Raw genomic sequence first — 15,009 nt, 5'->3', positions numbered from 1 at the left:
AACTCCAAAGGAACAGTTTTAGCACCAAGAAGGGGATTTATAAGAACAAACGACAAAGCCGTAGGTAATTCGGAGGTACTGAAATTTAATAGTCAACTTAGCTTGATTCGCTTTAAAGCTATTTTTACACTTTCCCTTCATCCATCCCCCAGATTTGCCTGATCCACTTAAAACTTGGAAACCCCTTTGAGACCAGACTGTGTTTTGTGAAATGTCTTTGGTGTATCGCCCTGGCACCTGCTATGGTGCAAGGTACCCTGTAGATACCTGTAAACGTACGTGGGTGAGAATAATTCCACAGGGTAGCAGTGAGTGAATCACCATCAAATAGCATTGTTTACAAAGTTCTATTCAAGGGTATTTTAAAATGTTATTTGGAGAAAGATGTGGCAAAGGGTATTAGCCCTATTTAAAAAGAGGTAGGTATTTACTCTTGTCCTTGATAGGTAATTTTTAAGCAATCTGAAGCAAATTAACTTTTACACCAGCTTCAGGATTCAAGGGGAGTTAGAAAGGGTGGTTGCCAGGGAAATCAGGCCTTGGGATCTACACATCGTGTAATTGTAATTTTCCTATTCTTGCTCTTTTTTTTTTTTTTTCTGCTTTTGCTCTGAAAAGAGCAAGCTAAAAAGGCTACAGGGACATTTATGCCAAGTCGCATTTGTCAAGTTGAAAGCTGTGTGGAGCAGAAAAGCAGTTCTCCCAGCTGCAAAGAAGATGCAAAGGAGCCGAGTGAGTAGGGAATCTGAGAGCTCACTAAAAGTGCTTAGAAGGCCGATGCATTACAGCCATTTCTGTACAGAGTGCTAGGCAGGACCTTGACATCCAGGGCAAAGCTTTCTTACAAATGCTGAAAAACCACCGGAGTGCTTGGAGGCCCTCACAGCACCCTTGAAAGCGTGGCAGTCATGCAGGTCTTCTGATTCCTCACAAACTGTCCATGTACGTTTAAGCAAAAATTGAGAACAACAGTTGTTAAGGGCACCACGCGATGGTGAGACAGCAAGCGCTGCTTTATCTCACAATTATTTTCCATATTTATTATTTTAAACCCTCTTTATCCATGCTAGCCAATTAGGGACAAGCTACTGGGTGTGCTTATTCCAATAGTTACATTTTATTTTTAAAAAGTACAGAGCATGGGAGCACGCACTCCATTTTTTTTTTAAGTTAATTTGTTCACACCCTCAATCAACATATCAGAGGCAGCGTGATATCCTCAAAGGCTTTGGTATCAGATAAATGCAGACTCCTACTCGTTATGATGACCTTGGGGCAAGTCGGTCCAGCTTTTTGAGTTCAGTTTTGCCACAGTAAAATGGAAACAGGAGCGTCTATTTCATAGGACTGCTAGAGGGATTAAAATAAAGTCACACTGGTATCACTTCCAGCCCTTGAGATTACTCTATAAATGTCAGCTTATTCTGTAATTATCTCAGATCCCCAGCTTTCCTTTCCTAAGTACAGGTTTGCCTCCTCCTATTTACCCTTCCTTATCAAGCTCGGGAAAGGCCAAATAGGTTGACCGCCTTCAGCTATAGCCAAGTGTCCTCACTTACCTGGTTGCTTCAATTGAAATGCTCAATTGTTGAAGAAATCAACAGCTGCTAATGGGTAGCTTTGCAAATACAAGCCTAGCATTGATACCCACGATTTTAATCACAGCTCTCCCTTGCTATATTGTCTTTATTTCTACCTAATGAACCAAATGCCTAAGTTATTTCTCCCAGCTTCTTTGGCTCCTGATGAAATAGAAACTGGCTGTAAACCTCACCTCTGCCTTAGGTTTATGCGTTTGCTTCCCAAATCTCTGCAGCCCAGAACTGCTCACAGAACTACCCCGGCCTCCCCTGGTATATTTCAGGACACATGCTGCATTTCGGCTGTCCCGGCTTTCTAAGTGTCTGCATTCCTTTTGTGGCTCTCAGATTTCCCCAAATCTCACGCATTTTCATTACTCCAAACCTCACCATCCAACTTCCCATCCTGAGATAATCTGCTCTCAAGGAGTCACTCACACATGGCTTCATCTCCCAGCCATCGGCTCCCAGACCATCCCTGGCACAGAATGTCTGACTCTATCTACATTGAGTTATACTCTATGACAGCAACTCTGCCAAACCCCGTGTGCATTGGAAGGGCCTTTTCAAAGTAAGCCTTCCCATGTCTGCAATAGTATGTCTTATTTTAATTTCAAGGCATGTAATTCTTTGTTTATGAATTTTTTTTTTCCTCCAGACAGACTTTAAAACTCTCAGAAGTTGTTTTCTTATCTGAACTCTGTGTTCTTTAGATTATCATAAAATGACAATTGTTACTCCTAAAACAACCAAGATCTAAATATGAAAAAAAAAATCCCTGGACTGTGTATGGCAAACCCCTCCCAGCTTGGGCACAGTGTCACTCTGACCTAGCTACTAACCTCTCTGGACTTCAGTTTCTTTATTTGATAAACTGAGATTATAATATTTACTCTTCCTATCCTTCAAGGCGGTTGTAAGGATCATGAGACAATTGTGTAAACTTATGTTTTTGGCCAAAGCATGACACAGATGAATGCTAACTGCTATTAATCTGGTCACTAAGGAATACAAACATTAAGTTCTATAATTGCTATCCCAGAATACATCCATTCATGTTCTTATTTTTGCACATATTCTTTAAAAAGCTGTTTGATAGATTCCTGAGCTCCATATTTTTCACATTTTAGCATCTTTGATACTGGAATGTATCCTTTAATCTATGGAGTGTCAGAGCTTAATTGGTGGTGTGTCTTTCTTAGTGGTACAGAAATGTATTGAGGAGTTTGCGTTGGTATCTTGGATTCAGTAAAATGCAGCATTTGGAGCTTAGGGGAAAGCTGAAGAAGTGTAAAAGTAGGGGTACCTTGTCTATTCAGAATAGAATAGAAATTCTATTAACCAAGAGGGGAATAGAATAACCTCCCCCCGACCAAAAAAAAAAAAAAAGCAATTAGCAAAGAGTTTGAGACATTCAGACAGAAGGAATTACCTTGAATGATGCCACTTTAAGGTTCCCTATGGGAAACTTTTTATATATATATAAAGTATATATAATATACATTATATTATACATTATAAATTACATATATTATAAATAGAAAATATATAATAATACATTTTATTTATATTTATAATTTTCATATATATGAGATTTTTCTATTTTTACATAGGGTTACATATATATATTCCCTTTGCTTTTATATCTTTATACTAGAATATCTACTTTAATGACTAGAGGGATATTAGTTAAAACACCACTGCTTTTTAATCCCAAGATATTTATAGCTCGCCATACTTTAAAAGTAGCCACGAGGAGACAGATCTGTAACATTTATTCTCAGATTTTTAATGGTGCTTTGAACTTCACAAGCTATATTCACACACATTATCTCTATTCATTATACATCTATTATCATCCCCATTTTACAGATGGAAAAATTGAATCAAAGAGGTGAAGTGACTCATTCCAGGTCACACACAGTGAGTGAAAGCAAAATTGGTGTTGGAATTAATTAGTTCTTCTTTTCCAGCCTCTCCCCACCACAGTGACTAAGCGCTGCACAGAGCAGACACTTCGTGCAGCCCAGCACCTCCCTGACCACCGGCTGTTGGCCTTAACTGTCCTCAGACATCTGGAATGCATAGGTCTTGAGTCAAGGTTTCTAAAAGAAAAATAGCTTCTCCAAATACAAAAATATCTCCCATGGAGTTTTCTTTTTCCTTAAGATTTCTGCTTTATGAACAAAAAGGAGCCACGTGAGATTCGATCACTGGGAAGCCAGGCCAGCTTCAGGTGGCCCAAGGAAGCAGGCTCCCCCCTCGGTCCTACAGAATAGAGATGAGTCCCCAGGACAGAGAATGTAGAGTATTTCCTGATGGGTCAGTCTCACTTAAAAATGATGGGCGTAGGCAGTATATTAGAAATTTAAGTTTTTGCTTAATATATTTCAATTATTTCTGCCCCTCCATTATCAAAGAAATTGAAAGCAAGGCATGAGAGTCTTCTTGGAAAGCCAACGTCATCCACCATGAGGGAGCATCTGTGTGCCGAGTGCCGAACTCCCATAAAACAGACCTTTATTGAGTATTTCCTGTGTGCTCGTGGTCATTACCTCATTTAATCCATGTATAACTTTATGGGGTAGGAAACAGACAAGGAAACTGAGGCACAGAGAATTTAATTAATGAGCCCATGGATGTCCCTATTTAGTGGTCCAGCGGAAACCCAATCCTGGACAATCTGGTTGCAGAGCCCAAGCCCCTAACCCTTCAGCAGTACAGCTTCCCCCAGTTTCAGCAAGCTTACTGAGCTGTTGGAGAGATGACACAAAGACACAGAAAACAAGTCATGTATATAAATGCCATTGTAGGATTATGCAACTTAAGTACTTAGAAGGAATCTGTGGATCAGGTTAGGGGCCATACCGTCTCCATCACAACCATACAACTCTGCCCTTCTCATTTAAAACCAGCCACAGTCAATACGTAATGAGTGAGCATGACTGTGTGCCAATAAAACTTTATTTACAAATGCAGATGGCAAGCTGGATTTCACCTGTGAGCTACAGTTGGCTGACCCCTTATGTAGATGGTACATGCTATAGATTTCACAAAGGAGTTGAATTTAGGCTGGAGCAGTTGGAGGGAGCTTTGGGATTGCTGAGTTCAGCTTGAAGGAAGATTTGAGATGGGTTTACAAGAGCCTGTGTGACCTGGTCCCACCTCCCCAGCCTCTCCTGGCATTTCCCTCTTGGTCAGGACTCTCCCGCCACAATGGCATCTTCTTCCTAGGCTTCAGTTACACACAAAGCTTATCCCTACTCTAGAGACTTCGCACTGGCTGATCCTTCTGCCTGGAAGCGCCTCCCCAGCTCTCCTCCAGGTTGGCTCCTTTGGTCGGAACTGATCTCCTCTTAGATGTTACCTCTTCCCAGTGGCTTCACTGAGGAACAAGTTAAAGGAGTTCTCCTCCCACCCCTTTGTCACATCACCCCATCTTATTTTCCTAATGGCATTTATGGTTTCTGAAATCGTCTTGTTCATTTATGGGTATACTTGTCTATCATCCATCTCTTCCTGCTCTCCTTCTGCAATGTAAGCTCCACAACTTGGGATCAACATTTGTATGGTTCACTGCCTGCACATTCCCAGCACCCAGACCATGGCTGGAAAATGAACAAGCAAAAAATACTTGCAGAGACACCGCTTTGGGAAAGCAGGTGTTTTCCTTACTTGCTGCAAGTAATAAATCCTGCCTTCTCTGGAAAAAAAAAGAAAAAAGAAAAAGAACCTTGCAAAAGTGAAGGAAGAAGGGAGGCAGACAAGGAGAGAGGCAAAGAGGGAGACAGAAAATGTAAGCATGCCACCATTAGGTGGTATTAATTTTCTCTTGTTGCATTAGGATGGCCCATCATTCAGTGCCCATGACACTATTTCAACTAAGAAAGCATCTTCATCCTGTAATTAGAGGATGATAGCACCTGGTTATGGTCATTCCTTGTCAGAGATAGGTCTTTTTACTCCTGAACCATGACATATGGTTTAAGTTATAGCCTGGCTATCCCCAAAATAGAAAAATGCACACTAATCCTCATTTTGTTCTCTCAAAAATAAAGTTCTCCACTGGAGTTTCATGCTTAAACATATGCATTAAAAAACAAATAATCCTCTTTTTCTCTAACCCATACTGTTGCTAAACCCTAAGCTTTATTAGACTGATTTTATTGCTATTTCTTTAACGAAGCTCGTGCAGGCAAGCAGGACATCTGGCTTGCCTGTCATCAACAAGTGCCCAGGCTGCTCCTTTATCTGCTCCAGCTTCCCTTTCTTACAAAGACTTCCATTCCCCTAACCACTAGGACCAGTAATAGGAAGGTTTTGGCAGACAGCTGCAAGGTTAGTTTTTTCTTTGGATTTGCCTAAATCTTTTCTCTCTGTGCAACTGACACAGAAAGACACAGCAACCTTGACTAGATCACAATAGTAGCTGCAGCACATGACTCTCCTTTCTTTTCAATGGAAAGGGAGTAACATTTCATGCCCTGGCCCCTAAACAAACTGGTATGCTTTCCTTGAAAACAATGTAACCCACCACTGCCTCCTCTTTTGCTTTCAAATTTAAGAGACATAATAAAAACTGTGGCTCAAATTATAGTGACTTTGCTGGCCCTTATTGTTCAGCAACAGTATTTTTCTTCTCCAAAGTCTTGAGGTTCTGTTTCTTTATGTTTTTCCTGGAGCTAATTTCTGTATTATTTTACATGTAATTTATTGTAGGCTGCTTTTCAGTGTATGACTAATGTATTGATTTTTAAAATCCATTCCAAAGCAAATCACTTCCATAAACTTCTTAGCTGCTATCATTTGAAAAATATGTTTAATTGAAACATATACGCATTAAATACTTCCCAGCTGGTTCCCTTAGCAACAGTTGCAGCCTGTTTCTAGTATAAGACCAAGTTTCTACCATAAACTAACTTTGAAAAAAACCAAACACCTAAACAAAAATTTGCCATGTTTTGTTTCATAAGCAATATGAGCTTATAAGTTGTCATTGGTCTCTGACATAGTTCAGAGAGCAACACTTATGAGCTGTGCATCAGTACTGAGAAATGGCAAGCGTTGGCTGCCTCCTCTGTGACCCTCAGCTGTACCAACTTAATTTATAAAATGTAATTACTGAGCCAATAATGAGGTTCTGAGTATGATCATATCTTTGCAGTGACTCACCTGCCAATGGAAGGAAAACAAGACTGTTCTCAGCATTTATAATTTCCCTAAGAAGTCTCCCTGTTGCTATGGTGATGTGGATGGGTTTTTAGCTAAAAAAGCAAAAACTCTACATTGCTACTACCATAATTAATAAACGGCAAATGGATCAGATGTGATGGATGACAAAGGTGTCATGGGACTATAGTTGTTCAGTTCTATAGGTGCCACAAGATCATACAGAGAGAGACAGCATCAAATATGGTCACGGCAAGACCCCAAGAGCTGCTGGGCTGGAACTCTGCCCCTTCGTAGCTGGGATGTTGGGCGAGTTACATAACCTCAGTTTCCTCATTTGTAAAATGAGGATAATAATAGTGCCCTTAGCTGTGTGGATCAAATGAGTTAACATTTATAAAGCATTTGGAACAGTGCCTGCACATAGGAAGCATGATTTAAGAGTTTGTTAAATAAAATAAGCTGCATAGTGAAGCTTAACCAAACTTTATTTGTAGTTTTCAGCATTAGAACCTACAAACCACTGTTTTCAGGTCCAGGAATAGTAGCATCTCTTCAGTCTGATGTTTCTAGATATACGTTTTCAAATTATATAGATAAATGTATAAATTAAGGAGGAAAGAATAGTGCTTTTAGTGGAATGTCTGTTCTCAGTTCCTAGAACCGATAATGTTTAAAAATCTATGTCTATTCTGTGTGTGTATCATTGTGGACAGTTAACACTTTAGGTTTAAAATTTGTATGTTATTAATCATAAATTTTAGATTAAGTAAACACTTATCTTTGAGTTAAACCAAAAATGCTTTGGACCCTAGTGCTGCCATTTATTAGTTGTGTGTTCTTTGGCAAATTTCTTAAGCTCTCTGAGCTTCTGTTTCTCATCCGAGAAATACAGAAAAATACACAGAGTTGTTGTATCGATGAAACAAGATCCTATAAGCAAATTTCTTAGCATAGTTAAATGTTAGTAATGAAACATGGCATTATTTAATGGATAATCCGTGAATAGTTAGCATGAAAATATGCAATACCTTTTTACCTTCTCAGTGCAAACCTGGCCAGTTCTAGGGAGTCCTTCCTGGATCCTCCTTCCCCATCACCATTACTAATAACTCCTGTTCCTAGTGTCTCCTTAGTGCATAGTCCATCTACGGCCCCACATCTGAAACTTGCTAACATGTTGACTTGGAACTGTTCCTAAATTTTTGTATGCTCTGTCTTCTCATCTCTGTTATCAGCTTGTTGAGGGCAAGAACCAGCCTCCCCATTTTCTGGTCTCTTTTAATTAAGCCCTGCGCAGTGTTCTGTGCACAGTACGTAGGATGTTTGTTACTTCTTAATGGATACAAAGAGTGGCCATTCTTATGCATTTCTTTTACCAAATGGAGGAGATATGAGACCCTAGGTTGGGTCCATGTTGAACTGGGGAATCTAAGAACTGAAAATAAGGTCAGAAAGAAGCCCTCTGTAGCATAGGGTGGTGCCCTGCTGAACTCAAAGGAAATGATTGTAGAAAGAAAAACGAACAGCGTGCTGAGAACATTGTCTTGAGGGGGTCCCCACAATTAGGGACTTGGAGCAGGATCCAGCAAAGCTAGAGGGAAAAAGGACAATCCAGATAAGTAGTGGATAAATCAGGTAAGTAGAGTAACCAGAAAACCGAAAGGGGAGAAACTCTTAAGAGGTGTGTGTGTGTGTGTGTGTGTGTGAAGAGGCCAAGAAAAATTTAAATTAAGAAAGTGCCACTAGCTTTCATGAGGAGATCATTGGAAACCTTCAAAGAGTGTTTCGAGCACTCTATGGAGGCTGAATCCAAATTAAGAGGATTCAGAAAGAATCGGTGCTTGGGAAGTGAATGCAGCTGGTGTAGACCACTGGTTTAGGAGGAAACACTATGGATACAAGATGCTAGAGATGGAAGATGCAGGGAAGGTAAAAGAGAAACATTCCTGAATTTTAAATAACAACTGAAAACAAATCATTGAAAAGCTCAAATAAAACCTCTTTCCAACGGCATCCGTATGCCTGACAATTATTTTCAGCGTGAGAAAATGGAGAAGTGAATCAAAGGGTTATAATTTTTCCTAGTACACAGGTTCTTTCAAAGCTTGAGACATAGATTTGCATGTATTCAAAATATTTTCAGACCAATTATGGTAAAACACTATTGTTGAAAAGTTAATGTCTAAAGTTTTACATAATTACCTGTATCACCCATATTCACAGTCAGGAAAGAAAAGAAGAAGATAGACTTTTATAAAGCGTGAACTATCTGTTTTGTATCTGCATAGGTCCCTCAGGATGAATGGACAGGGTACACCCCTCGAGGTAAGGATGATGAAATTCCCTGCCGTAGAATGCGGAGCGGCAGCTACATCAAGGCCATGGGAGATGAAGACAGCGGGGACTCGGACACCAGCCCCAAGCCTTCTCCCAAAGTTGCTGCGCGAAGGGAAAGCTATCTCAAGGCTACTCAGCCATCCCTTACAGAACTCACCACACTCAAGTAAGTGTTTCCAACGCTCTGCTTCCGGTAGCCCCGCCCCCTGTATAATCACCTACAATCTGATCTTGCAACTTCCAGCGTAAATGGGGCAGAAAACATCCCACAAATGGAGCACTGTGATGTATTGAATGTTCTATGGATCTTGACCTTGGGTCTGACTCATACATCCCAGTGCCTTCAAAGACACAGGCATCCAGGTGCGCCCTGCATAGAGCATAAGCTGAACCCCCAACCTTCCAAAAGAGTTTGCAACAATCCAGAATGGCCTCTAAAAAGAATTAAGATTTCTGACCAATGAGGATATCTGTGTATCCCCACTCTTGGACGTTGTTTAGCCACTAAATTTATGGGGCAACGCTTCCTTAAAAAACTCTTGAATTTTTCAGATGATTGAGTAATAAAATAGAGTAGATTATCTTGGAGAAGGTTATAGAATGTGGCTATGCTTAAAAATTGGGTAATATGTGAAAATTCTTGACAGATGTTTTTAAACTTGGACACTCGATACATATTATAAATTGTTAAGACCGTAAACATTTTTTTTTGTTTTGAAAAGTATGATTCTAAGCAGTCCTTACTTCAGTTTGTGCTATTTGTAAACAGAGAACAGCATTACAAAAGAAACTACTGAAACTGATTATTGTAAGGCCTGATTTAATTGTTAATATTATTTCTGGAGAGCAAATCAGAGCCTTGGAACAGATCATCATGTGGATCATCATTTGGACTATAAAAAGTATTATGGGTAATTAGTATTTTTAAGTGCCTTTGATTCCATATTTTGAGGATATACATATTACTATTCGTGCATTTATATTGCATTACAAAATAAAATATTAAAAGGCAAAGTAAATAAAACAGAAAAAAGACCAAATCCATCAGATTGAGGAGAAGAAACTAGATTATTAAACCTAGAATACTAAAAAACTGCTGACTTCTATCATGGAAATGTATTCAAATAGCAAACTATCAATATATTATATCTTAAAGAAGTGACAGAGAGGGTCCCCTCATGAATGTTTTTTCAGAGGATCATGTGGAACCACTGTGGATCATTTCAATGAAAAATGAATACCAATGACATTAGTAAACCAACCCAAGAAAAGCAGCTCTTTCTTTCCTTCGGCTTCTGGTTGCCCTTCCTCTTTGCCTTTATTACTGCAGGTGATAGTTTCCTAGTGTTGCCATGACCAAGTACCATGAACTTGAAACAGTACAGATTTATTATCTCACAGTTCTGGAAGCTGGAAGTCTGAAATCAAGGTATTGTCAGGGCCACGCTCCTTCTGAAGCCTGGAAAGAATAATACCTCGTTGCCTCTTCCTAGCTTCTGGCTGTGTCCGGCCGCCCTTGGCATTCCTTGGCTCGCAACTATGGCACTTTGATCTCTGCCTCTGTCGTCACCTGGGCTTCTCCTTTCCGTGTCTTCACGTGGTTGTCTTCTTATGACGTCAGTCATATTGGATCATATAGGATCAATAATGACCTCATTTTTAACTTGATTAAATCTGCAAAGACCCTATTTCCAGGCAAGGTCATGTTCACAGGTATTAAATTTAGGACTTTGACATATCAGTGTGGGAAACAAAACTTTGACATATCAGTGTGGGAAACACAATGTAACCCCTAACCCTACCACACAAGGTAACAGTTGATCACAGAAATGGAAAATACAATCGGGTCTTCATTGCACTGTGGCACCCCTCACAGAGGCTCAGAAAAGAACTGAGCCAGTCTGCAAAGAACTGGATTTGTAATAATGGCAGTGGGCCGAGGTGGTAGGAAAATTGGGGGGGCCAAGGAACCTTCTGGGAAGTATCTTCTATGAACTTTAGAATATCTCTCCCCTAGAGACAATCAAAGGTAGTCACAGCTGTGGTGTTAACTGACATCTTCTAGAAGATGCAAAAAAAACGGGGATGCTTTGGGCAAGAAATTCACTTTGACCCTCAAGATCTCAGTGTCCTCAAAAGAAAACCAAGCAGTGGGATTCTGCAACTTCCAGAGTCCCTTCCACCCCCTTTATATCCCATTCATTTATCTATTGGGATGCATGTCACTTCAGATGCCTGATACTTTGGGTCATGGGGGTTGAGATACAATGACTCCTGCTGCTCGAGTCCTACCAGGGACAAGGAGAAGAGAAAAGAGCAGAGCCACAGGGGAGGGTGCGGGGAGTGCTCTAAGGAGGCTGAGGACACGGGAGGCGCAGAAATCAACTTTCACTGTTGAGTCTTGGATCCATCTCCTTATTAGCTTCAGGGCTGTGGGGAATCTGCTCTGAAGTCACTGGAACTCTTTCATTTTGCTTCCACCTGATGTTATCTTCCTTTAATGTCCTAGAGCCTGTTTTTACAACCATCCTATATATATATTTTTTACTGTTCAGAAGTTTGAAGAGCAGAAAAAGGTGAATACACAGATAGTGGCTAAACTGATGGTAGAAAGGTCAGGTACCTGAGTATCAGAGTAGTGACTGCGCCTTTCTTCCTCCAAACCTATGGAAATTCCAAATGGTACCCAATTTACTAGGGGACACCTACTACACTGAAAAATGTTTTTCTTTTCTAAGGATGGAGTTTCACCAAACCATCTCTGTCACCCTCTATTCTTCAGTAGGCAAGACAACAGCTCACTGTCATTCACACACGCCTTTCTTCCCTGTGCTACCATCACCTCCCCCAGACTTATTTGTCATAGTCTGTTTGTCTCCATTCATTTCTCCCTCATCTGCTCCAGGAGCTCCCTTTCCCCTTACGGACCACATATTAAGCTTCCATCATACTCAACGACATAGGTGTCTTAGTGATGTCTAGTTTAATGAGATTTCAAGAGGTACACAAGGGAAAGAAGGGGAACACACTAGGAAGGCAAAAATTTGGACATGACATAACTCATTCCATTCTTTTCTTTCTTGACGATGTTTTGACTGGAGCTCATTATTTTTCTAGTTCGAAGTATTCCATCCCTCATAAGAAAAAAAGATCCCCATATCCTGGAATTCTAGTTCCCCAGAAAAGAAAACTATATTTTTGTTCCTACTTCTTTGACATTTAAGTCCATTTTTTTTCCTCCTTCCTCCTCAGCAATTCACAGCTTTAGGGATGAATCATAGCCATGAACCAAGATAACTAAAATTAGCCAAGTGAGATGGGGCAAACATTTTGTTTGAGGTTTTCAACTCCCATCTTCTCTCAGGAATGTTGGAGAAGAGGCACTCCTACACTTTCTTACATTGTTTTTCTTCTTTCTTTTCTGTTTTCCAAAGGCATCTTGAGAGCTTATTTCTGAGGCTGGTTTTCATCAGCTACTTAATGTCAATGATTGTGTCTTCAGGTAGATAAGGCCTAAGGTCAGTTGAACATTCTGGAGTCAGAAGGAGTCTTGAGACAATGAACTCCATCTTTGGGCTGCAAAACTTCTGTAGCTACTCTCTGGGGACCATTATCTCTCCCACTCCCGTCTCTTCTCCCACAGATAGTAACAAATCTCTTCCCCTCACCGCTAGCTTTTCCTTCTTTCTTCATTATTAACTAACAATGAATTTGAAATGGCATATCACCCAAGAATATTAGTATTTTCAAAAAGAACTTCTGAATGTTTAATAGTAAATTCTCAGGCAAGTAGGAGAGAGGTTTGGAGGCCCAAGTTCCCTCAAAGCAGGTCACCACATCTTGGCTCTGATGAGGGATTTAAGTCTTTTACTTGGATTTGCTATAGTATGCTATTTATTCTGGAAAGGAGACTCCTGTCTGCTTCCATGATTAGTTAAAGCCATGTCCAAATCCCATCGTGGACTTTTATTCAATAGACTGTAAAAAGGACTTTTAAAAAATGACATTAAGTGAGCTGTCATGTAAAAGATTCTAAAGTTAAATTCAAATAAATGTCCATTAATCCTAAGCAAATAACACTCTAAAATCTCTTCGTAGTTCTTTATCCCTTCATCCAAGCACTAAGAAAAATTTTCTCCTGGAAGAAATAGTCAGCCTCTGATATTATAGACTTTGAAACTCCTCTGAAATCGGTGAGATGGGCCCCAGGCTTCTGTGCATGCTTGGCTCTGGAGAGCTCCCAGCAATGTGGATAATGTATCTAACAAAAGGCTTCAGGAAGATTTATTTTCAATCCTAAATGCTAATTTATTTTCAGGATGGCTAATCCTCAAAATCATCATTCTTTTTCTAATCCTGAAACTTTTTAAAAAAATAAATAGCTCTGTGGCTTTTGGCAACTGGTTTGATGTCTCTGAGTCCCACCACCCCCCTCCCAAATTAAATGAGAGTCTCATGCTCTTAGCTTGGATGGTACCACTTAGATTGCTCCCTCTCAGCCCCACCCCAGCCCCATGCAGACAGCATCAGCTGATCCCAGAATTAATGGATCCCAGCACCCTCCCAACTGAGTACAGACTAGGCCTCGGATCCCTTCTCAACAGAGCTTCAACCACTCTTCTCATTGACCAGCCATGACACAAGGTGCTATCCCTCGTCTACATGGTCTCTGAGGAAACTTTCAGCACTAATGTGTATAATTATAAGGATGAAGCACAAAGCACTGGCAGTTCACAGTCTGAAGACAAAAGAAGGTAGTATTGGTAAATGAAATAATTTGAGAAGAGACAGATGGGGTTGTTCTCCTTCAGCTTTAATTCTGGAGATTTAAAATGAGTCAGTTCTACATCAGGAACCCAAAACTGTAGCCTCTTGCTGGAGTGTCTTGTTTTGCTTATCTATGTAGAAGTTTCCTTCTCCCTTTTTTCTCTCTAGACACACTACGTCCTCTGCTGTTTCTTCACATTCCACATGCCTCTCCCACCCACCTACAGCTCCTTGTATTCCTTGTCTTCCCAGAAAAAGGAGGGGGCACGGGCTATGAAGATGGAAGCATGGCGATTTTTTTTTTCCTAAGGATGTGAACCATATTGAAGAACATAGCCACGTACATCTTTCCTTCTTTGTCTTAAGTGGAGGGAAATGTCTCTGTTTTCCTTTGTTGTCTGTTTCCCCCAAATGCTTTGATATTCCGCTCCTGTCCCTCAGTAACTGTAACATGTAGAAGCCCCTTCCAATGGGAGGATGAACAGACTAGCATAACCCAACACTACAAAATTGTGAGTTTACATCCTCAGTGACGTAAACTCAAGATAGTTTCCCATCTTTCCCAACCATAACACTGTCTTCTTATATCCTCTATCCTCCCAACCCCTTCCCCCCCCAAAATAAGAAGAAATGGGAAAAAGTTTAAAACAGGGAAACTCATTCATTTACTCATAGACAAATTATCTAAGTATCTTTCAACCCACTGCTAGAAAAAAAAGCCTGGTTAAAAGACAAAATAAACAAACAAAACCACTGGTACAAGAAATTGCCTATTATATTCAGCCCCTGTCACCATGCCCAGCTTAAAAAAAAATAGGTCTCTCTTTGGGGTGTGAATACCCTCCTCCAAATGAGATGGGCGTGTGAGTATCATAGTCTGTATCCTGGTCTCTTGTTCTTTAGCAAAGACCATTTTGGAAAGGAGCCTGCATTGATTGCACTGTCCCTGCAATGATCACAGCCTCAGAGAGGAACGAATTGTCTGTGTGTCTTTGAGGGAGGTGAAGGAATGAAAGGAAATTCAGAAGCCTTTTAGAGAGAAGGAATGGCAAGTTTAAAACACAGGAGAGAGATTTCAGTTTTAATGAGGTTCTAAGTGCCTGAATGAGTGCTCAGGGCTTACATTTCTTTGTCTTGTTTTGTTTTGATTGTT

At 40.3% G+C, this 15,009-nt stretch overlaps 1 protein-coding gene across 4 annotated transcripts in view; it reads left to right on the top strand.

The window, feature by feature from the left end:
- DLGAP1 (DLG associated protein 1) overlaps nt 1-15,009 on the top strand; it is an 871,245-nt gene that overhangs the window by 598,169 nt on the left and 258,067 nt on the right. For 3 of the 4 annotated variants that reach the window (XM_061168915.1, XM_061168917.1, XM_061168916.1), the window contains one exon: nt 9,041-9,255. In XM_061168915.1, the coding sequence (XP_061024898.1) occupies nt 9,041-9,255 (215 nt within the window). Of the gene's footprint in view, nt 1-618; nt 733-9,040; nt 9,256-15,009 lie in introns of all 4 variants that reach the window. The other variant, XM_061168918.1, reaches the window with a different exon arrangement.

Source organism: Eubalaena glacialis, chromosome 15 (genome assembly GCF_028564815.1).
Source record: "Eubalaena glacialis isolate mEubGla1 chromosome 15, mEubGla1.1.hap2.+ XY, whole genome shotgun sequence".
In the NCBI taxonomy this organism is placed as follows: Eukaryota; Metazoa; Chordata; class Mammalia; order Artiodactyla; family Balaenidae; genus Eubalaena; species Eubalaena glacialis.
The sequence above is the reverse complement of the archived record's forward strand: the minus strand, read 5'-3'. Positions and strand labels throughout refer to the sequence as shown.